At 37.6% G+C, this 24,192-nt stretch overlaps 1 protein-coding gene across 1 annotated transcript; it reads left to right on the forward strand.

Annotated features, from left to right (window-relative positions):
* Positions 1 to 1,422: 1,422 nt before the first annotated feature.
* On the forward strand, positions 1,423 to 24,192 carry LOC121390307 (ependymin-related protein 1-like). Its single transcript, XM_041522091.1, has 5 exons — positions 1,423 to 1,604; positions 1,827 to 1,931; positions 16,310 to 16,400; positions 20,359 to 20,532; positions 22,962 to 24,192. The coding sequence occupies exons 1-5, from the start codon at positions 1,443 to 1,445 to the stop codon at positions 23,150 to 23,152; spliced, it is 723 nt and encodes a 240-aa protein (XP_041378025.1). The 5' UTR covers positions 1,423 to 1,442; the 3' UTR covers positions 23,153 to 24,192.

Consider the following 24,192-nt stretch of genomic DNA (forward strand, 5'->3'; position numbering starts at 1 on the left):
TTGCAGAAAATTTCATCGATCTCGTCAGCAGATTGTATTTTCGTACAACCAGTCGAGCAAATCACGTGACATTTTGTACACCCTTGCAAATTCTGTATTTTCCCGCAAATCCTGTATTTTCCCGCAAATGAGACGGTGTACTTGTGGTATGCATTGGTTATTGACCAATCAAAACGCATGAAATTTATCTAAAAGGTAATAATATACATTATTGCTATGCATGTACTAGTATTACCCATTTACTATAGAATTTTATCGATTTTAATCCGATGCTATATACCATTCCCCGCAATGTGCACATTATATTATTTTATATATAAATATGTATGTATGCCTAAAATGTATATATTTGGCAAAAATAAAATGTGTAAATGTTAATTCTAAATTAGGGCATGTCATAATAACATTTGCTTTGCTTAACGACATTACCGTGACACACTGCTTAATTAATCATTAGATTTAGTCATTCTGACACATCGTCATTAGAGGAAAAAATCAGCCATCAGTCATTTTGCAAACACGTTAAACAGCTAGTTTTTTTTTTTTTTTTTTTTTTTTTTTTTTTTTTTTTTTAAATTGTTTCTGAATTACGCATACGTTGTCATAAATCAGGTAGATACTAAAATATCGTTAAGTGCAATATGACGAGTGCCTTTAGAAATGCCATGTGACATGTGACACCTTTCTTTCTTGTAGGATGATTAAAGTGAAAATGGACTGTAAGTTTGGTTAATCTAAAACCTGTAACACATTTCGATAACGTTACAATGGAAGGAACTAAGAAAATAACCCCTACAAGTAGACTACAGCTCATCTCAATAACCGTTACTTCTCAAACGCACGTGTGTTTTTAAAATTATGAAAAATGCATTTTGTGGTATTACAAACACCATGATGACCAGAAGCACATCAGATGTTCGGAAATGGATAATCTAAACAATAATATATAAGTAATGTCTGATTACAATTAGCAAACAATGACTTTTAAAACTAGGGTCGGTCGTTTTAAATGTAAAGCATAACACTTATTATACGTGTACCTCTTAAGTGCGTTGATTTGCCTGCTTATTAAAATAAGTTAAAATTTTTAGAAATAAAATTTGTTTGGTCTAGTGGAATCTCTAGATACAATAACACAACAGAAAATCGAGGGGTTTCGTATTATGTATGTTGTGTGTGTGTGTTGTGTGTGTGTGTGTGTGTGTGTGTGTGTGTGTGTGTGTGTGTGTGTGTGTGTGTTACATTGTCGGATCCAGGGGGATCACAGGGGGACTTGGCTCATTTAACTTTGACAAACTAAAATTGCTTTTTTCAGAATTGTCTGACCCCCCCCCCCCCCCTTTACAAAATCCTCGTTCCGCCCCTATATCATGTACAGAATTATATATTACTTCCTGTTTGCGCACATGACAACTGCGGCACCATAACCTGAACAGTTCAAAATGAGGTTGTTGCTAATAGGTTGTGTGTTCGTGTTGAGTGCCGCCCAAGATGTTGCTAAATGCCAGACCAAGCGCTGCTGCACCCCTAAAAAGTGGGAAGGTATTCAGGCCCCTTTAGGGGGTATTGTGAACAATTCGCCTGAGAAACCCGGGTTAATTAAGGTAATTTGTTTTATGTATCTGTCTATCTATGTATATATCTATGTATCTCTCTATCTCTCTATCTGTCTATCTATCTATCTATCTATATGTCTGTCTGTCTGTATGTCAGTCTATCTGTCTATTTATCTCTATGTTTGTATGTATGTATGTGTATGTATGGATAAATTAATGTTCTCTAGTGGTGTCGTTAAACAAAACAAAGTTTAACTTTTTTTACTGCAGGGCATCACTCGTTTCCATTATGACGACACCAAGGATCTGGCGGCATCTTTCACCAATATTACGTTGTCGGGACAAGATTATCGTCTGCACGCTGTTCGAAGAAAGGTACGTGGTTTTTGGCAACGCACCACCATAGTTATTTATAGTAGCTGTAGCTTAATGTAGTCCGGTTAAGGAAATAGTTCCTCATAACAAAACATACTGAAAAAAACTCTGAAAAAAATGTTTCAAAAATGTAAATAACCTGTTTTGGAAGGACTGTATTCAGGCTTTTTACGACTTCTCGACAGCAATAAAAGTAACATCCTTTGAAGATTTCTTATCTGAACCAATTTTTTATAATTCCCAAATAAAAATTGATAGGAAAACCTTTATGAAAAAGAAATGGCTTGAGAAAGGCATTTCTCAGATTTGCGATCTTGTTAATGAGCGAGGAGATTTTTTTACTTTAAATGAATTTAATGATATATACGAGTTAGATGTTTCTTTTCTAGAATACCATGGCGTCGTTAATTCCGTTAAGTCATATTTTAGGAAAACAAATATTAAAAAAGTTGAAACAAATATCTCCTTGGACGATTCTCCGGTTCAACGGACACTTTGCTCTATTAGAAAAGGCTCAAAATTATATTATTATAGATTAACGTTGTCGAAAGTTCCAAATATTGCCATACTAAAATGGCAACTTCATTTCACTTCCAACCTAAACTGGTCTGTTATCTATTTAAAGCCATTTATAACCACTCAAGAAATAAAATTAAGATGGTTCCAATATAGAATTTTACACAGGATACTGACTACCAACACGTTTGCTTATAAACTAAAACTTATTGACAGTGAAATGTGTACTTTTTGTCATGAAATGCGAGAATCTATAGAACATCTATTTTGGGAATGTAAAGTTGTTCAGCTTTTTTGGAGAAAAAAATTTGAATTGGTTATTAAAATCTTGTAATCATATATTTAACCTAAATTTATCATTTGAACTTGTTATATTTTAATGTAAAAGTAATACTAAAACAGATAATATTTTCGATTTATTATTATTGTTAGCTAAGTATTTTATATATAAATGCAAAGTGCAAAATGTACAGTTAAACATTACTCATTTCCAAAACGAAGTTAAACAAAGATACCTGATTGAGAAACATATTCACTACAGTAAAAATTGCTTTAATAAATTCGTTACCAAGTGGCCAATGTACCATTCTCTATTTGATATATAATCTTAAAATTACTTTTGTTCATTCATTTGTTTTCATCAGCCCCAACAGGTCACGTAAAATTGATGTAAAGTAAAACACCTTCATATCTGTATGTCTATTGTATATCCTACTTCTTTTTACAGACCACTGAAATGTTGTTATAAATAATGATAAATATGTGCATAATCAAAACACGTGCGTGTGTGTGTATGTGTGTGCATATTTGTTTTCTCTCTCTCTCTCTCTCTCTCTCTCTCTCTCTCTCTCTCTCTCTCTCTCTCTCTCTCTCTCTCTCTCTCTCTCATTTTCATATACCATTATATACTTTCATTTACTCTAGATACTTGTTAAAATCCAGGTCCTTGTGAATATATTATTTTATGTGTGTATAAATTATATATAAAATTACTGTAACAACCCATGTGTTCTCTCTTTGCATGGTTTGATAATTGTCAACAAGGGAATGGTCAAGAAAAAATAAACAGTTATTAATTAAAAAATTAAAAATAAAACAAACAAACCCTCTGATATGGGTTTTTTAAAATCTGTTTTTTAATTATTACACGTAGGTTGGCCTGTGTAGTATTTAAATTTCTTACATACCCGTTGCTATTTTAGGTAACACATGGGTTGTTTACACACGTACGTGTATTAACAATTTCAAGACATACGACTGGCTGCTCCTAGGTGATGACCAGGTCGCCAGTGCCATGCATCCAATGAAAAACAACACGGTGGAAATAGATTGCACTGTGACGTATAGTTAACCTGACAATCATGTGTCATGTGCCGCGTAAGTTAGTAAGTGCAACGGCTGCAAATACCTTTTAGTCGAAAAAGATGTTAAAATTTGCTTAAAACCTGATTTTTGAGGATATGTACAAAATTGAATAATATATTCGTGTCCGTTAGATACTATTTATCTCACAACTCGTTGTTTAAAAACGTATCATGACCTACTTTCCCGTGATCACGTGATCTTGGTAGGAGACAATGGCCTTGGTGCAGGTGTACGACCTTGGTAGGAGACAATGGCTTTGGTGCAGGTGTGCTACCTTGGTAGGAGACAATGGCCTTGGTGCAGGTGTGCGACCTTGGTAGGAGACAATGGCTTTGGTGCAGGTGTGTGACCTTGGTAGGAAACAATGACCTTGGTGCAGGTGTGTGACCTTGATAGGAGACAATGGCTTTGGTACAGCTGTGCGACCTTGGTAGTAGACAATGGCAATAGTCTTGGAGAGGCCTTGGTTACTTGGACTGGTCTCGATGTCCTTGGACTGACCTTGGGATGCCTCTCTTGGCTTCATTGTATAACGTCTATTGTGTTGTTGTTTTTGTGTTCATAGTGGACACACACGTGGGTGTTTTTTCACAGTGCCTTCTGTTTTTTAATCTAGTTGACTTCACTACCAAAAATATTCAATAGCCATAAAAACCATTTCTCGTAGCAGAAAACGCTACAGATGTTTGCAGACGGTACGGCCACCTTTTGTGTGTGTGTGTGTGTGTGTGTGTGTGTGTGTGTGTTATATTTGTTGTATCTGTAAAACTTTCCTTCACAGGTGAATTTAAAAGGATAGTCTGGCAACCTCGAGCCGTACCACTATTTTTAAACTGTCGAGCCTGGTGATCATATGCAAATTATCTGCATACTCTGGTATGGTTTGGTTTAAAGTGAGACTTTAATGACGCTAGACAAAATGAGTGGGTGGACATTTTCATTGATTTGTATTTCTTTGACATACAGTCGACTTTTCTTTAAGTGCCGTTGAGCCATTCATTCATTCGTTCAATAATAGAGGAGTAAACCTTTATTGATAACCATATTACAACTGTCGAACCACATCCAAAAGCGTTTTATTAAAGGGACATTCCTGAGTTTGCTGCATTGTAAAATGTTTCCTACTAATAAAATATTTCTACGATTAAACTTACATATTAAATATATTTTCTTGTTTAGAATATATGAGTGTCTGTACATTCAAAGTGTTTCTGGTCGTCTTAATAGTTTTAAGAAGCCCAAAATGGATTTTGTCTTCAAATAATTCCGTACGTACGAAAACAATTATTTTAGGAAATAAAATCTAATTTACGCTAGTACAAATATTAGAACGATAAGAAACACGTTTAATATACAGCCACTAATATATTGTGCGGGAAAATATATTTGATATGTAATTACAATCATTAAAAAGTCTCTGTTAGCCGATAACATCTTAAAAATTGCAGCAAACTCAGGAATGTCCCTTTAAGACCACACTGTGTTTATGAAAACACTTAGCCACCAGGTGAACAGAGGTAATAAAACTGCAAAAGAAATACCTAGGCGTTGCCGTCTTAAGCAATAAAAGAAATCCTTTATGCTATGCACACTGACCGTCAAAATATGTTTTGTTTAGTGACATCACTAGAGCACATCGATTTATTAATCATCGGCTATTGGATGTCAAAGGACCTTGTTAGTTTTAGACAGTTTTAGAGAAGAAACCGTTGCAGGATTTGTGTCCGAAAACTATGTAATATGTAATAAAAACAAATAATTTAGACATGTGCTCTGACGAGTGTTAAACAGCAGGGCCCCGTTCCATGAAGCGATCTTAGCCCTAAGATTACCCTAAGCGCATAGCTACCCTATGCACTTAAGTTGATCTTAGGGCTAAGATCGCTTCGTGGAACAGGGCCCAGGTTTCTTACTAACATAGTTTGGCAGAAACGTGTCTAAAACGTCTTTACGCGCATACATGTCCTTATTTAAACAGTACCATGTTCTTTGTAAAATAAAGATTTTATTTGAATACACATATTTATTTTAAGTATGCCTCTAGTATATTGTTTTAGTCATAGGGAAAGAAGATATATTTGTTAATGAGAAGAAAGGAATGTTTGTTAAGAAGAAGAAAGGCATCTGCATTAAGGAGAAGAAAGGAATGTTTTTTAAGGAAGAAAGGAATGTTTAACTAGTGAAGAATGCAACTGGAAATAACACTTCAAACTAATCTATGCTCAAGGAAACTAATTGCATTTTAAACAACAACATCGTTCGCTTTATGGTTCCAGGGTCATTTAATATAAATTTACCAAATGGATAAATACAGGGGACGAGATGTAGGCCAGTGGTAAAGCGGATGCGCGGTCGGTCTAGGATCTGTCCCCATTGGTGGCCCATTAGGCTATATCCAACTAGTGCAGTATGACTGGTATATCAAAGGTTGTGGTATGTGCTATCCTGTCTGTGAGATGAATTCCCAAATAAAACCCAGCGCACATAAAGGTATTTAAGCAAAATAAAGACAAAAAAACGTATCGCGAATGGTTGTTTGTTTAGTATGTAGACAAAGTCTTTCAGCATTATTTGCATAGACACATTTATAGTTTAACTTTGGAAGACACTCACTGGAGGATTCTAAACATGCACTCGAAGCTTCCGAGTTTGCCCAAATACAACAACAACAACAACAACAACAACGAAAACGAAAGAGTATATACCTAAAAGGTCAGACATCATCATCATTACGAAACATTTTTCAAGCAGTTTCATTTTACCATTGTACAAGCAGTCTATATAATTTGCAGGGCGGGTCATATACTACTCAACCTTTATATATACCAAATATACGTTAGCAATTTGTGCACATCTAAACTTTATGCAACTATGAGACTAAAAGCTCTCTCAGTTGTTTTGTACCCCTGGAGGTATCCTCTTTGACATATAAAAAGTCCTAAGAAATCCTCCAGGGGGAAAGTCCCATAATTTGGGAAATCCATTATGGCCACCACCTGGCATAGTGTCAATCGTTCTTAAAAATCAAAAAGTTATACAATCATGAATAATACCACTGTTTAGGGGTTTTTTTGGTCGAGGAATCCTAATCTGATCTTATTTTGACGGTTTGAGGTCAAGGTCACCCCTTAAGATTACCCTAATGTATGGGAACAGTGAATGACTCATTCATTGAAGATACCAGATTTTTCTGTGGGGTCCACATTACTGGTTGGTGAGACTGATTGTAGATTTTGAGACATAAAATATGCTAGATGTGCTTGCTCTGATATAACTGTTGGTACTGGCTCTGACTGGGTGCTATTTGTGGACATTGTCCATTTTAGCTTGAACGTTCTCGTCTTTGACCATGTGCCTTTTGCTGTTCCTGAGTGTAGTAAGCTCTATTTAGAGTATTTGTGAGGTAATAAATTGAGCTTTCTGTATTTTTATTTGTTTTACTTCGGACCTACTGAGAAGAATCGTCCTACGTTTGGGTGGCTTCCATACAGCGATGAGCTGATGGCTTCATCCGGGCTACAAGAACTACTGGAGTCGATCTATGCCTCCAATGCTGTGGTCCATATGCTTAGTGGCAAGGATTACGTGCACACTTCATTGTTGACACAGCCCTCAATGCCCTGATGCTGACAAATGTGCTCAATGCCCCTCGACCACGCCAACCTAACTAATCACACAGCAATGAGAATGCAGATCCGGACGTGGCTGAAGCAGCTGTACGGCCACCAGATTGACAGTCTGCAGATGTAAGCAAGAATCTGAACCTGGACGAAGCTTGTACCCTCTGAGAAGCTAATGGACGGAGCTATGTCTGCTGAAGAGGTTTGCTTGTCTGATGTTCTGAAAACAATCAAAGACCGCCTTCAGAAGCATTCTGAGTCCGTGATGTCATCCAGAACTTCAGCACTCTATGTTCAGTACATGGACATGCTAGACATCCTACGTAAATACACCAGGGCAGAGCGCACTGGAAACTGGGCATTACATCTACAGGTGATCCAGTACATGCTGCCCTACCTGGCAGCCCCGGGCCACAACCTGTACATCAAATCTGCATCCGTATCTGCAGCAGATGTCCAACCTCAAGGCTAAATACCCTGATGTCCAAAAACGTTTCGATGAGGGGTTCCACGTGATTCGATGAAGCGATCGCCTATGGGCACGTCTTTCATTCGACCTGATTATCGAGCACGTTCTGATGAGAAGCTTGAGGCCGAGGGATGACAGAGCAATAGTGCTTGTTGCGGCAGCTATCGATGCCTGCCTATGCAGACGTAAGCCAGGCAATGCAGGAGCTTACAGGGGTGAACTACAACACTGGGGAGCAAAACAAGGACATGACCAAAGCAAGACAAGCTCGTGACTGGAAGGACTAGCAGCTCTCCAGTATCTACAGGAGCGAAATTCGTTCAGCAATGACCCAAGTCTGCGGAGCATTGCCACTGGAGTCCATGCCAACCTCACCGTCAACGTCGATACAGCACAGGCAGTTGGGGCCACGATACTGAAGTCTATGGAACGGAGAACACCTGTTGAGTAAATACCAAATTGTCACCATCGCCATGAAGTCATCAATCATGATTGATGGAGATCAAGTCACGATTGATCCGCAGCTCCTTTTTCAAAGACTGATCACCGTTGATTCCTCTCTTCTGCTCTGAGAAGCACACAAGCCAGCCCTTATTGATGCCATCTGGGATCTTGTTGGACCTGATGTCCCAGCAGATATCCCAGATGATGGAACCCAGTATGTCTTGGATGGTGGTGCACTTGTTCAACGTATCCCATGGTCCCGCGACATCTGCCACCAGTATATTGAGTATGTAACAAAGAAGTACGGAGACGCCATAGTCGTGTTTGGTGGCTATGAGAGTACAAACACGAAGGATATGACACACCAGAGACGGTCAAAAGGAAATGCTGGCGCAACTGTGATATTTGCAGCTGACATGCCTGTTACAATGAAGAAGGAACAGTTCCTGGCCAACAGACAAAATAAGCAGCGATTCATTGTCATGCTGAATGAAAAGTTGCAGAAAAAAAACTGTGAGACAAACCATGCCTGAGATGCTGACCGTGCAGTCCTCTACCGCCAACAACACTGTGCTTTCTGGTGATGACACAGATCTCCTCATCCTCCTCTGCTACCATGCAAGCCTGGAATCCCATGACCTCTTCTTTTGCCCTGAGCCCAAGAAGAACACGAAGAAGCCTCGCATCTGGAACATCAAAGCTACAAAGCAACTGCTTGGTCCAGACATATGCAAGCATATCCTCTTTCTACATGCAGTTCGTGGGTGAGACACAACATCTCGCCTCCACGGGATCGGAAAGGAAGCTTCCCTCAAGAAGTTCAAAGCAAGCAACACATTCCGTGAGCAGGCAAAGGTGTTTGATACACATTCAGCTTTCACACATAATGTGGCAGATGCAGTAGAAAAAGCATTGGTGATTATCTACAACGGAAAGTCAACTGACACCCTGGACTCTCTCTGGCATCAGCGGTTCTGTCAGAAGGTGGCTTCAAAATCATCTCACGTTAAACCACAGGCCCACCCACATCAGGAGCAGCAAAGTATCACAGCCTGCATGTGTACCTGCAAGTCCAAGAATGGAAAGGATCTGCAGATGGACTTAGTCCGACAGAGTGGGGATGGCAGGAGTGTAACGAGGGGTTTGTACCACTTCAGACAGCTCTAGCTCCTGCTCTTGAACATCTACTGCGGGTCATCAGGTGCAACTGTCAGGCTGACCGCGGCACCCTGAGAAGCACATGCAAGAGTCACAACATTGAGTGCACTCCGGCTTGGAAAACCTGCAGGGATCTGGCTGTACGAACACACTACAGACGCCATGTGATGCTGATGAAGATGATGACATTGTCCAGATCTAAATTTCAACATGTTTAGTCATTTGTGTTTCTACAATGTAGACTATGTATCACAGTGTGAATTTCAGTATTATTTTTATTATTCTTGATGAGTTGTAAAAGTGTGTCGTATTTCAACAGACTGCTATATTTTATTTCCTCTTTTATTCGCCTGAATTTTGTTAGGTTTCTAGGATTGACATAATACTGTGTTGACAGCAACTTGGATTTCTTCTTGTGTCTTCAGCGTTTCTCATTCTTTCAATGCTTTAAAGTTACTCCACCAAAAATAAAGCATGGTATACATGAAGAGATCATTCAAGCAATCATGTTAGAACACCGAAATGTGGCGAAAAAAAAGGCATTTAGGGTAGATTTTCAAAACTTTCCCCCCAAAGGATTCCGTAGGACTTTTTTTTCTGTCATTGAGTACATATTCAGGAAACAAATTCCGTTGATTGGACCTATTGGGTGCTAAGGCGTCTCCCTAGGTTGCCTGTAGGGCCCTTAGAAGGCCTCCTCTTCCATCTCTCCCGTCAAGTGCCCGTTGTGCCTTTGCCCGCGGCAAGTTTTGGGGATTGGTAGAGACAGCCGGTATTCTTTTGTCCAACGGTCTCTGGGTGCATTGCAATTGTGTACGCGGAGCCGGTTTTCTTTTGTCCGACTCCTTATTAGAGCACGTGCTGGGCCATCATTTGGTTTATTTGTGGGCGGATGCATTGTTATCATTAGTCAGTGCATCCTGTGTAAAATGTTGCGGTTGTGCATGCTGTCTGTGTGTTGTCCCTATTTGATGTTAAGGTTGTTCCTATTGTCCTAAGTCCTTAATGTATGAATACAATCGCAACGGCTTATCAAAGGCCAACCCCCCCCCCCCCCCCCTTATCCTTGGATTATAATAAAATACAAGGAGAGGGGGGAGTTATACTAACCTATCTAGCTAATTTGAAGGGTATTCCCTTGTAGTGTATGTGTTGGTTAAAAAAGCATAGTGCTTCATATATATACAGTTTTTAGAAGTAAGTCATGTTTATTAATTATAGTCATGTAACCCCAGGGACACATCTGTCATCCATCATTGAACCCCAACCCCCTCCCAAGATCACCCTAGGTGGTTACTAGAAGCGCTGAAGTTAGGGTTAGGTAATTATGTAAACTATCCTAAATTGATTAAACTATACTCTTAATTTAAATAATATTAATAACTTACTTTGATTCTTTATCTGGTTTTCGCTTCTGTTGTGCTGGGACCCTGGAAAAAACTCACCTTATGTTTGTTGTAATAAACATGATCTTACTTACTAATACAAAGGTGCAAGGTGCAGGAAGACGGACACGTGAATTTTAAGTGTTGGGATGAGGAAGCACTACTTCCGCATTCGAGGCATCATCCAACGGAGCCAAATCCCGTCAAACGGCCCTTTTAAGGGCCACCAAAACGCCAGGAAGTGATACATACAATTGCTAAAACAAATTTAAATATACGTGAAGCAAAAATAAAACATACAATTCAATAACATACATTTGAATATAAAGGTCCAGTCATGCATGATAACATGCATCCATACCGCAATCGATTAAATTATTTTAACAGGCGGCTGTAGGTAATCAGGAGCCCGTGGGCTTTAAGTGCGTCCGGGTCGTACCCTGCCACCGGTCCCCGAGTTGGAGTGCGTGATCGTGCGGACGAGTGCTAAGGGTCGCTACTCCGTGTCGGTGAGAGGCCGGCAGGGCAGTGTCCATTGTATTATTGATTTAATTTTACTTAGCGTGGGGTCCGCCCGCCCAGGCCCTCCAAGTGAGTGCTTATCGTTTAGCGAGTTCTGAGGGGGACTGCTCATAAAGGGCTTGGGCGTGCCAATCCCACTGTGCCTATCATTGTTGATTTTAGTGGGAGGAGGTCCTAGCCCCCCGTGACCCCCTTGGCGAGTGTATATCACCTTGCGAGTTCTGAGTGGCACTGCTCGCCCGAGTCCCCGGTGAGCCCCCCCCCCCCCCCCCCAACCCCCAACCCCCAGCCTTCCCGCCGTGCAGGTCGGGTGCAGAGCTAGGCATACGAGCTAGGGACGGACCGGTGGTAGCCCCGCTCCAGTCCGGAGTGCTCCATCGGCAAGCGAGGTCTAAGTAAAGGCTGCTCTCGATATGTAACAAGGTTCCCTGGTCCGCCCCCGCCCCAAACCCACCCACCCCGGTCCCACCATTAAGTATTATAGTTTAGGTTTGGTGGACTGGACGAATTGGTAAATTGCTTTAAAGATTTGGTGTTTGATTTTTTTATCTGGTTCAAGTAACATTTTAGGGGTAATATTAGTGGTAGGGTTGGCTTCAAGTAAAGGTGCTGACATTAGTTTTCTTTGGTTGGCGTGTAGCGTGCAGTCCAGGAGATAGTGTTTCATATCATCTGGTATGCCACATTTGCAGTTGTTTGAAATTGTATTGATTTTATATTGGCAGTTGTTAAGTTGGAATGAGTGTCCTGTTCTAAGTTCAATTATTATTTTATCAATCACTTCATTTTTGCATTTTGGTCGTTTAGAATTAACCAGGTTTTTAATATTATAGTGCCATGTGTTGGTTGTTTGGTCCCAGCTTTCTTGCCATTTGTTGATAAAGTGCTTCTTGGCTTTGGACATAATCTCAGTTATGCCCATTGGTATATCTTTGATCATCTTGCTGTTGGTGATGGAGAGGGCAGTCTTGGCACCATAGTCTGCAATTTCGTTGCCAATTATCCCTACGTGGGCTGGGACCCATTCGAATGTAACATTAAGGTTGATATTTTGGATTTCCTTAAGTTCATTATGGATGGCTGCCATAATATCTGGTCTCGTTGGTCTGTTGGTTTGGAGCGATTTGATAAAACTTAAACTATCGGAGAATATTACATTTTTAGTATATTTGTTATTTTTTATCCACACAAGAGCGTGCTGAATGGCTGTCAGTTCAGCTGTGTAGATTGATAGGTTATCTGGTAGCCTTGCATATTTAACGACATTAGGATATCTGGGGAGTTTTCCTTCTACAACGGCGAAGCCAACCCTGCCGTTATCAGGATTTTTTGAACCGTCGGTGTATATATGGTTATGATCTGGGTAAGTTTCGTTAGCTGCCGCTTCAAAGAGGATTTTTGTGAAGGGTGGGAAGGGTTTTATCAGTTGCTTGTTTAATTAAGTAGGGGGTATGGCAGTCGATAGGCTGGTTGACATGGTGTATTGCTACTGGAGTGTTATCCACACCTGCTTCTATTTCTATCTTACTGGCTTGAGTGGCAAAAGAGTCGTTAAGTCGAAGGTTAGATTTGGGAGTTTGGCCAGGTCGGCTTTCTTTAGGTGTAAGTTCCTGAACTGGGTGGTTGATGTTGAGAGAATGGATTTTAAGGTGGTATTTAAGCAGTTGCAATTTGCGACGGTATTTTAGTGGCATTACATTGAATTCTACTTCCAGACTTTTTCCGCAGGTGTAGCCTGGGACCCTAGCAATAATTCTTAGCGCTGTGTTTTGTATTATATCTAGTTTTTTAAAGTAGAGCTGAGGAGGCGCAACTGTAGGCTTGGGCTCCGTAATCTATTCTTGAGAGAACACATGCCTTGCATACCATAAGCATGGCCTCAGTTTGCGCTCCCCAGTTTGTCCCTGTGATAGCTCTGAGCAGGTTAAGAGTTGTTTTGGTATGTTTAATTATGTTGTTGATGTGAGCTTTAAAGGTGAGTTGAGCATCGAATGTTACACCTAAACATTTAAATTGCGATACTCGTGGTAGTATATTACCTCCTGATTTGAGCTGAAATTTATCTGGTTTTCTGGTTTTATCAAATAACATGTACACTGTTTCAGTCGCTGAGAGTTTAATCCCCCAATCTAAAGCCCATTTATTTAGTCTATCTATGTCTGCTGTATGTTTTTAAAGAGGTGGGATGGGTTTCTGCCTGCGCGCCAGAAAGCGCAGTCATCGGCAAAGAGAGCAGTGTTTAATGGAGAGGGTTGATCTATTTTTTCATTTACATTAAGTGCTTCAGTTATGTCATTAATAAAGATATTAAAGAGAGTTGGGGAGAGGACCGAACTTTGCGGGATGCCGTTTATTATATATGTCTTAGCTGAGAATTGACCATTAACTCTAACTGGGATAGATCTATTATGAATAAAGTTGTTAATAAAGTTGAACATATTACCTTTAATTCCTTTTTCATTGATTTTATTTAATAGACCTTGGCGCCACACCATGTCAAACGCTTTTTCAATGTCTACAAATACTGCGCAAACTTTATTTGATTTCCTAAAGGCATCGCTAATGGAGTTTTGTAGCCTGACTAACTGGTCTGTTCTTGAGTGGTTGTTACGGAAGCCGCTTTGAACATTGGTTATTAAATTATTATTTTTTAAATATTTGTTTAGACGTTTATTGATGATTGTTTCTAAAGTTTTAAACATGTGCGAAGTGAGTGTGATCGGTCTATAACTATTGGGGAGCGAGTGGTCTTTCCCTGCTTTAGGAAGACTGAAGCATTCAGCATGTTTCCATGCGGCAGGTATTTGGCCCTCCCTCCAAATTCTGTTATAGAGCGATAACACTACCTCAAGGTTCACACCCGGCATGTGTTTAAGTAAAGTATAACTGATTTTATCCGGCCCAGTGGCTGTACTTTGTTCTGCTTTAAGTGCTAATTTTAGCTCTAATAGAGTTAGTGGTTGGTTATATTCTAAATGACTGCTATCTGGCTGATTTTTAGTTGTTGAAATTGTTAGTTGGTAGAGTATTAGATTTGCTTAGCTTCTCAAAAAATTTAATTGGAAAGTTTTCACTACTAGAGTTTTTGTTAAAGGTTGAACTGAGTAAATCTGCTTTTTGTTTATTAGTAATGGCTGTTTTATGTTTTCGAAGGACTGTGGTTCTCACGCGATGTCCTTGTATAGCTCTGACTTTATCCCACATTTCTTTAATAGCAGTTTTATTGTTTATTTCGCCGCAAAATGTATGCCAGTTGGCTTTCTTGGCATCAATTATGAGTTTGCCTACTTCTGATTTAGCTATTTTATACTTAGTGTGATAGTCTTGTTTCCCTGTCTTTTTGTAGAGTTTGCGCATTCTATTTCTAAAGTTACATTTGGATTTAATTTCGTCCGTCCACCAGTCGACTGGTTTATTTTTTAGGTATGGTTTGGTTGTGGGTATATTTTTTTCGGCTATTTGTAATATTTTATTGGTAAGTTTAGTAGTGGCGTCGTCAATGGTTAGATTTTCTTCCAGGTTTATTGTTTTGCAGTCTTTGACGAAGCTGGCCCAGTTGGCTTTAGAGAATTTAAATTTAGGAATAAGTATATCATCTTCTGAGAAAATAGAGTTACAATTATAGCTGGTTAGAATGGGAAAGTGGTCGCTATTATGGGTATCCAGGGTTTCCCATTGAGCATTTGCTCCTATATTAGTGGAAGTTAAGGTGAGATCAACTGCTGATGTTCCGTTATTCATATCTGATATGTGGGTAATGTTCCCGTCGTTGGGGCATACAAGGTTGTTATTATTAATGAAATCTTCTAACACAGCGCTTTGTGGGTCGGTGTTAGGATTTCCCCACAGCGTGTTATGGCAGTTAAAGTCACCTACTAGAATTAGATTATTGTTTTTGATTATACGTTTAGTGTAGCTGTCAGCTGTTAGATTTTTGTGGGCGGCCCCTGGTGGGCTGTAAACACTGATGACGAGTTTCTAAACCTATTTTACTTATATACCGTCTTCCGCCTACAACGTCCTGTGACTTTCTCTAGAGTATGCATAATTTGTATATGATCACCAGGCTCGGCACAGTATAAAACATAATGGTACAGCTCGAGGTTGCCAGACGATCCTTTCAAATTCACATGTGAAGGACATTTTTAAAGATACAACAAATATAACAAACACACACACACACACACACACACACACACACACACACACACACACACACACAAACACAAACACACACACACACACACACACACACAAACACACACACACACACACACACACACACACAAGGTGGCGTACCGTCTGCAGACATTTGTAGCGTTTTCTGCTACTTTTTTTTTTACGAAAAATGTTTTTATGGCTATTGATTATTTTTGGTGGTGAAGTCAACTAGATTAAAAAAAAAGGCACTGTGAAAAAACACCCACGTGTGTGTCCACTGTGAACACAAAAACAACACAATAGACGTTATACAATGAAGCCAAAAAGCACCCTTTTTATACGCTGAGGGAGGCATCCCAAGGTCAGTCCAAGGACATCGAGACCAGTGCAGGTAGACCAAGGCCTTTCCAAGGCTATTGTCTCCTACCAAGGTCGCACACCTGCGCCAAGGCCATTGTCTCCTACCAAGGTCGCACACCTGTACCAAGGCCATTGTCTCCTACCAAGGTCGCACACCTGCACCAAGGCCATTGTCTCCTACCAAGGTTTTCACAGAATATATTCTCACATAGAAATTGTATTGAGCTGCATGGAGTAATTAATGGTGGTGTGTAAATTAATACCAGCCAGCGTATTCGGCAATGTTCGTATTCGTAAAGTCAAAAAAAAAAAAAAAAAAAAACAGGACATTTTTTAAAGTTTTGTTACAGTTTTTAAAAATTGTCTATTGCCTTTCAGAAAACTTTGTATCTGGTTGACCTGAACACAAAGAAATGTCACAAGAGTAGAATTGACAAACCCTTTAAACTGAGAAAACGATGCATCCCAAGTAAGTACATTTACAGGGTCGTAGCCCTACTCAGTGACTCATCCAGTTTTGTTTACTGGTTATGGATATTGACGTTTTAAGTGTGTAACCTCACCGATATGGCTGCAAAATGGTATTCCAGATCCTCTAGATTTCAAAATGTCCTGGGGGAATGCTCCTGAACCTACTGGTGTCATGCGCCTTCCATGCTCGTTCGTTCCAAGAATTCATCTCCACCACCCCCAAAATAAAATAATAAAAAAAATTAAATTAAAAAAAAAACAAATCCTAGCTACGGCTAGAAAATTTTCAAAATGTTAAAGAATACAAATATTTATGAATTATGTTTAGTAAATTAAATAACTTCCGAACTACCAAGAACAGACTAAGTCAACAGGCCACCAAGGCTATGTACTTTGCACTTGCGAAATCAAAGGAATACCATCTATCAACTGAATCCAAACTGAAAATGTTCGACTCGATGGTCCTTCCAATCTTATTATATGGCTGCGAAATTTGGGGGCACGAGAAAAAATTATATTTTTAAGTCTGTACAAATCAACTTCTTTAGACATATTTTACCTGTTAAGAAATCAACACCATTTGTTTTATGTTATACGGAGAGGTGGGTGTCTCCCATTTGTTACACGTCCCATTTATCACACACCTACATATTCCCAGTTCTTACACAGTCAGCTTAGAGACTAATTAAGCAAACCCCTATAACCTTTAGTGGAACAGTCTAGTCCAATTCAAATGTTCAATTCAATTCAACTTATTAAAACCAATCAAACCAATCACATTGGTACATAATACATGTAAGCATTTGTAAATTGATATGTATACTGTAAATCGGGAAAATAACGCGTGTTTAAACTTTAAAAAATCCATTCATATTGTTTTACTTTATAAACGGTTTTACTTCTGAAACGGTCTTAATTGTTAACAACTGAAGCCGTGAGCAATATTATTCCAGTTTACAGTGCATCAGCTACTCGCATAGTTTCTCTATCATCACATAGTAAATGGATAATTTGTAATAAATAAACGTGAAGATAAGTTCTGTTCTTGTGTCTTAATTGTTATTAGAAGGCGAGTCTATTATTGCATACTAGGTAGAAGGTATAGGATTAGCAGTTCACTCAACCATGACCTATGTTGTTATAAGGTGTGTCAGAAATAGACGTGTAACAAATGGGAGGATACCGAATGCCAGTTGAATTACTCATACATAGAATAATGATATGCTACTGGGCACGGCTTTTATCAGAAAAAGAATCAAAACTAACTTTCTTATTATACAAAACTATGTTAATGATCATCTTACTAACGGAATCAACTATAATTGGATCACCACTATCAAAAACATTTTAGATAACTTAGGAATGAGCAATGTATGGATATCTCAATCGTTCATATCAGTAAACTGTTTCTCTCAACAAATCAAACAAAGGCAATACGATCAATATTTACAAACATGAAGAAATAATTTATCACAATCATCGAGAGGGAAGGGTTACGAGCAATATAAAGAAAATTACTTCTTGAAAATTATTTTAGTATACTTCCTGGAAAGCTGTGGTCAGTTATCATAAAATTTAGAACGTTTAACCATTATTTACCCGTTGAAACTGGTCGTTGGAATAACATACCTATGGATGAGAGACGTTGTACACTATGCGACGTAAATGATATTGGCGATGAGTTTCATTATCTTTTTGTTTGTAATTTTTTTCATGACTTAAGGGTCCAGTATATACATTTATATTACTATAAACGACCAAGTACTTATAAATTTAAAGAATTAATGAACAGTAAGCGAATCGGAATATTAAAGAAATTAGCATATTTTATAAATGTAATTATTAGTAACTTTAAACGTCCCTAACCAACCCAAACAAAAATATATACCAGCAATTATTATTACGATGACATATTAGCTTTTATTACCCCAGCAGGCACTCATAACGGGGAAAATAAAAATCATAATTTCTCACTGAGAAATTATCATGCATTGGTATAACGAACAATACTATTGGACGATTTGACGCTTACAAACCAATGACCGGTACTAAATATGACGTCGTCACGATTTGGCAAACACACACAATGACGTTATGTAGTTTAAAGAGTTTGCGTTTACGGCTGTCTGTTTTTTGGTGTTAACTTTATAATAGAATGTCATTTTAATGCAATTCATTATAGATTTTGTACCAGAATAAAGATAACTTTTGTTTTTGAAAATTATCTATGAACGTTATTAAATTACAAAGTTATAGCTATACTCAGAACAGTGCGTAAAGTGGTTTATAGTGTTCCTATACATGTACGTGCATGCGTGTTGAAAATAAAGGCTTTTAGAGAAACAATAGCTCAGGTAATAAATAGAATAACTCCAAACCCTGAGTGAGTGCTCCGCAAGGCTCAATGGGTAGGTGTAAACCACTTGCACCGACCAGTGATCCATAACTGGTTCAACAAAGGCCATGGTTTGTGCTATCCTGCCTGTGGGAAGCGCAAATAAAAGATCCCTTGCTGCCTGTCGTAAAAAGAGTAGCCTATGTGGCGACAGCGGGTTTCCTCTAAAAACAGTGTCAGAATGACCATATGTTTGACGTCCAATAGCCGATGATAAGATAAAAAAAATCAATGTGCTCTAGCGGCGTCGTTAAATAAAACAAACTTTACTTTTAAATAGAATAACAAACTCGGCACCAGTTATTATCAAATTTATATCCCGAGTGAAATAAATTTGATAATAACTGGTAACTCGTTTATTATTCTCTATATAAGTACTTGGCCGTTAATGATGTATATCTAGATTATATCTATATTATTTTGAACACCAACCTGTGGTATGTGTATAACGATGTTCTTAAATATGTGCATTTATTATCCACATCGTTCACCATAACCGAGTTAATAATAATCATACGAAGTACACATGTAATAACAAGTGTAATGACGTAATTTTGGGAAGCGACGTCATGACATGACGTTGCTTCCCGTCCTAACCCAGACTGTACATGTGAAATATGATGTCATTTCGTCTTTTTCTTGTAATTGTGGTTGAAATTTTTTTTAGATGGCACTTGTTATTCATAAACAAATTTGCAATAATAATATGGATAATACAGAAATTATTACACTCGCGTGTGTGTTGTACTGATTTTACGAAACTCGTGTCGGGATTTATGTATTACCCTCGCTCTCGCTAGGGCAATATAAAACTTCTGACACTCATTTCATAAAATCAGTACGACACACAAGCTCGTTCGTATAATAATCTCTATGTATCTAATGTATTTAGAGTTTTTGTTATACATCTTGTTCTTGTATAATTTTATTTATTGGTCTATGTATATGTTTATTATCAACCATCTTGTCACGTGAATGTTATAAATTGTGTATGTATATATTCCTCTTATGCCGTTGTGCAACGGCCCGAGTGTAAATAAATTCTTGTCTTATCTTGCCCTGATTTATAGTCTACGACACGGCAAATAGCACAAGCATACGTAATATTTCACAACACATACCTGCTTATAACGTTCAATTGTGTTGTTGTATAAACATGAACATAAATTAAAATATTAACCAACTAACGATTGATTCATAAACCAATTGATATTTTTGCAATGCCGTTTTAATCTGGGGCGGGACGGAGCCCAGTGGTAAAGCGCTCGCTTGATGCGAAGTCGATCTAGGATCGATCCCCGTCGGTGGGCCCATTTGGGCCATTTCTCGCTGTAGACAGTGCACTACGACTGGTATATAAAAGGCTGTGGCGTGTGCTATCCTGTTTGCGGTCCATATAAATGATTTCTTGTGACTAATGAAAAAGAAATGTAGCGGGTTTCTTCTCTAAGACTGTATATGTCATTATTACCAAATATTTGACATCTCACAGCTTAATAAATCAATGTCCTCTAGAGGTATTGTTAAATAAAACAACTTTTTAAAAAACAAATATTTGTAGAAAACGCCACGTGTACCGGACCTTTCTACGTGGGCAGTGGAAATAACAAAGTGCAGTTCAATACGTTCAACACCATTAAACGAGGATCAAACAAGACGTACCTCAATGTCTCCGCTTCCGTCACTGAGAAGTGTATTCCCTTAAGTGAAACCTTTTTCGGAAGAGTGAGCGGGCGTAAGTATGTTAAAGGACCAATCCCCTGTATACTTCACTATTTAAAGTACCAATCTAATGTGTATATATTTTTATTATTTAAACTTAAAGTATTAATCTCTTGTATATCTTAAAGGGACATTCCTGAGTTTGCTGCAATGTTTAAGATGTCATCGACTAACAGAGACGTTTTAACGATTGTAATTACATATCAACTATATTTTTCTGCATAAAAAATTAGTGGCTGTATATTAAACATGTTTCTGATCGTTCTAATATTTGTAATGGGTTAAAATTCATTTTAATTCCTAAATATGTTTTTTTCGTACGTACGAAATTATTTGAAGACAAAATCCAGTTTGGACTTATACTAAGACGACCAGAAACACATTGAATATACAGACACTGATATTCTAAACAAGAAAATGTATTTAATATGTAAGTTTAACCGTAGAAATATTTTATAAGTCTTTAACATCTTACAATGCAGCAAACTCAGGAATGTCCCTTTAATATTTAAAGTATCAATCTCGTGTATATTTATAATATTTAAAGTAGCAATTTTTGTGTATTTTTAATATTTAAAGTATCAATCGCTTTTATATGTTTAATATTTAAAGTATCAATGTGTTGTATATTTTAAATATTTAATACATGTATATCAATCTGTTGTATAATTTTAACATTTAAAATAGAAATCTTGTGTGTATTTTTATCATTTAAAGTATCAATGTCTATTATATGTTTAATATTTAAAGTGTCAATCTCTTGCATATGTTTAATATTTAAAGTATCGACCTATTGTATATTTTTAAATATTTAATATATCAATCCGTTGTATAATTTTAATATTTAAACATTCAATCTCTTATATATATATATATATATATATATATTAAATTTAAACGCATTATGGTGTACATTTTAATTTTTAAAGTGTCTGTTTTACCACCGGTTTAAGTCGCAAACCTAAGTTAACTTAGAATCTACAAACTTGTAACACATTTGGATAAAATTACAACAAAGTGAAACAAGAATTTGTGACGTTAATTCAGTGAAATACCCTTAAAATGCACTATAACTCGACTCCATAACCGTTACTTCTCAGATGAACATGCGTTTTTAAAAATATGAAAAAAAGCATTCAGCGATATTAAAAATACCAGAATGACCAGAAACACTTCGGATGTACGAAAATGGATAATCTAAACTATAAAATCTAAGGTCTGTCTCGTTTCAACCAGTGCACCGTAACTGGTCAACGGCTGTGGTATGTGCTTTCCTGTCTGTGGGAAAGTGCATATAAAAGATCCCTTGCTACTAATAATTGAAAAATGTAGCGGGTTTCCTCTGATGACTACGAGTCATTACCAAATGTTTGATATCCAGTAGCTGATGATTAACTAATCAATGTGCTCTAATGGTGTCGTTAAACAACAACAAATTTTTTTTAGACTGGTTTATGTGGTTGAATTGAAATAGAACTGTTAAGATATAACGGAAACTTTTTATGGACCTCGTTCAGACATTTGATTTAGCTAATAGAAATTACAAAACTATTATATTCTTTGTGTGCAACAAAGTTGCTCAAAAATAAATTGTAGTAAATTCCATAGTATGAAAAAGGGGTTCCATCTGGGGAGAAATATAAGTGAACATTTGTGTGCTCTGCTTTCTGAATTCTGCTCAGATCCAACCACATTCAAACATTCAAAGGAAAACAAAATAAAACAAAACAAAACCCAAAACGAATAGAAACGAAACGAAACAAAATTTTAAAAACAACAAAACAAAACATTTGTGTGCTCTGCTTTCTGAAATCGGTTCTGACCACGAACAATTTAACTGGTTTCCACTCTATGCTATCCGATCTCATTCATTTAACATTGGGGCGAGGCGTAGCCCAATGGTACAGCGCTTGCTTGAAGCGCGGTCGGTTTGGGATCGATCCCCGTCAATGGGCCCATTGTGCTATTTCTCGCTCCAGCCAGTGTACCACGACTGGTACATCAAAGGCAGTGGTATGTGCTATCCTGTCTATGGGATGGTGCATATAAAAGATCCCTTGCTGCTAATCGAAAAAAGTAGCCCATGAAGTGGCGACAGCGGGTTTCCTCGCTCAATATCTGTGTGGTCCTTAACCATATGTCTGACGCCATATAACCGTAAATAAAATGTGTTGACTGCGTCGTTAAATACAACATTTCCTTCCTTCCTTTATTTAACATTATAATATGCGAGGGTAAAAAAGTTCTAGCGAGGAAGTAGGAAGAAGCACTACAATCAACAATTAGGTAGACTGAAACTCTTTGGATATACATGTACCAACATTAATATTTGAACAAGAAAATGTATTTAATGTGCAGTTTTTATCGTCAAAAAAGACAAATTGGTCAGAACCATTTTACAATGGCAATAAACTGAGGACAGTCTGTATAATTTCTTTTCAGAGCGAATCGTAGAGACGATCAGATACTATGACGTGCGAGTGGGAATCAAAGACTCGTCTGTGTTTGACGTACCTAGACTCTGTAACAGTACTAGTGGCGACTTTGATCTCGCCTCCTTGCTCAACCTGCACAAGCAAGACAGTATGGCTCAGTCTTTAGGGGTTTTTTATATTTATATTATCAATATTTAGTATATTCTTAATATTTAAAGTATCAATCTTTAGTACATTTTTTGGGGGGGGTGGGGGGGAGTTTGTTGGGTGGGGTTTTTTTCTTTCTTTTTTTTTCTTGTTTTTTTCCTCAGGCAGGATATAGTGTTAGAATATTGTATAGTTAGAACTGAATCTAAATCCTAGAACACCATTAAATTTTAAGCTTTAACTTAAAATTGAAACAATTTCTGTTTTTATCATGTCTTCTAACTGAACTGGCTGATTTTACTATAAAAACAACTTGTTTTATATAAAAATTACCAATAGAAAGTTTGTTTTGTTTAACGACGCCACTAGAGCACATTGATTTATTAACTATCGGCTATTGGATGTCAAATATCAAAATTACCTACTGAATCGAGATCATATTTTTCTCATCTTATTCTTTATTATTATAATCACAATATATAACACATATCATGTTAATAATGTAGAGAGTAGTCCATCTGATGTTGTATTTTTCTCATCCTATTCTTTATTATTATAATCACAATATATAACAATATCATGTTAATAATGTAGAGAGTAGTCCATCTGATGTTGTATTTTTCTCATCTTATTCTTTATTATTATAATCACAATATATAACACATATCATGTTAATAATGTAGAGAGTAGTCCATCTGATGTTGTATTTTTCTCATCCTATTCTTTATTATTATAATCACAATATATAACAATATCATGTTAATAATGTAGAGAGTAGTCCATCTGATGTTGTATTTTTCTCATCCTATTCTTTGTTATTATAATCACAATATATAACAATATCATGTTAATAATGTAGAGAGTAGTCCATCTGATGTTGTATTTTTCCTTCTTTGACTTTTTGTTTTTATTGTTTTCTTCTGCTGTTTCGACTTTCTTCTTGGCCAATGGGCGTGACGTAGACCAGCGGTAAAGTGCTCGCCCGATGAGCGGTCGGTTTGGGATCGATCCTCGTCGGAGGGCCCATTGGAATAGTTCTCGTTCCAGCCAGTGGTATATCAAAGGCTGTGGTATGTGCTTTCCTGTCTGTG

The sequence above is a fragment of the Gigantopelta aegis genome, chromosome 15 (genome assembly GCF_016097555.1).
Source record: "Gigantopelta aegis isolate Gae_Host chromosome 15, Gae_host_genome, whole genome shotgun sequence".
NCBI classification, from domain to species: domain Eukaryota; kingdom Metazoa; phylum Mollusca; class Gastropoda; order Neomphalida; family Peltospiridae; genus Gigantopelta; species Gigantopelta aegis.

What these genes read in the sequence shown, in the direction of transcription:
- LOC121390307 (XM_041522091.1), top strand. Translation starts at nt 1,443, where the DNA reads ATGAGGTTGTTGCTAATAGGTTGTGTGTTCGTGTTGAGTGCCGCCCAA. An exon ending in GAGAAAACGATGCATCCCAA is followed by an intron (nt 16,401 to 20,358) that starts GTAAGTACATTT and finishes AAATATTTGTAG; the next exon opens with AAAACGCCACGTGTACCGGA. An exon ending in TTTCGGAAGAGTGAGCGGGC is followed by an intron (nt 20,533 to 22,961) that starts GTAAGTATGTTA and finishes ATTTCTTTTCAG; the next exon opens with AGCGAATCGTAGAGACGATC.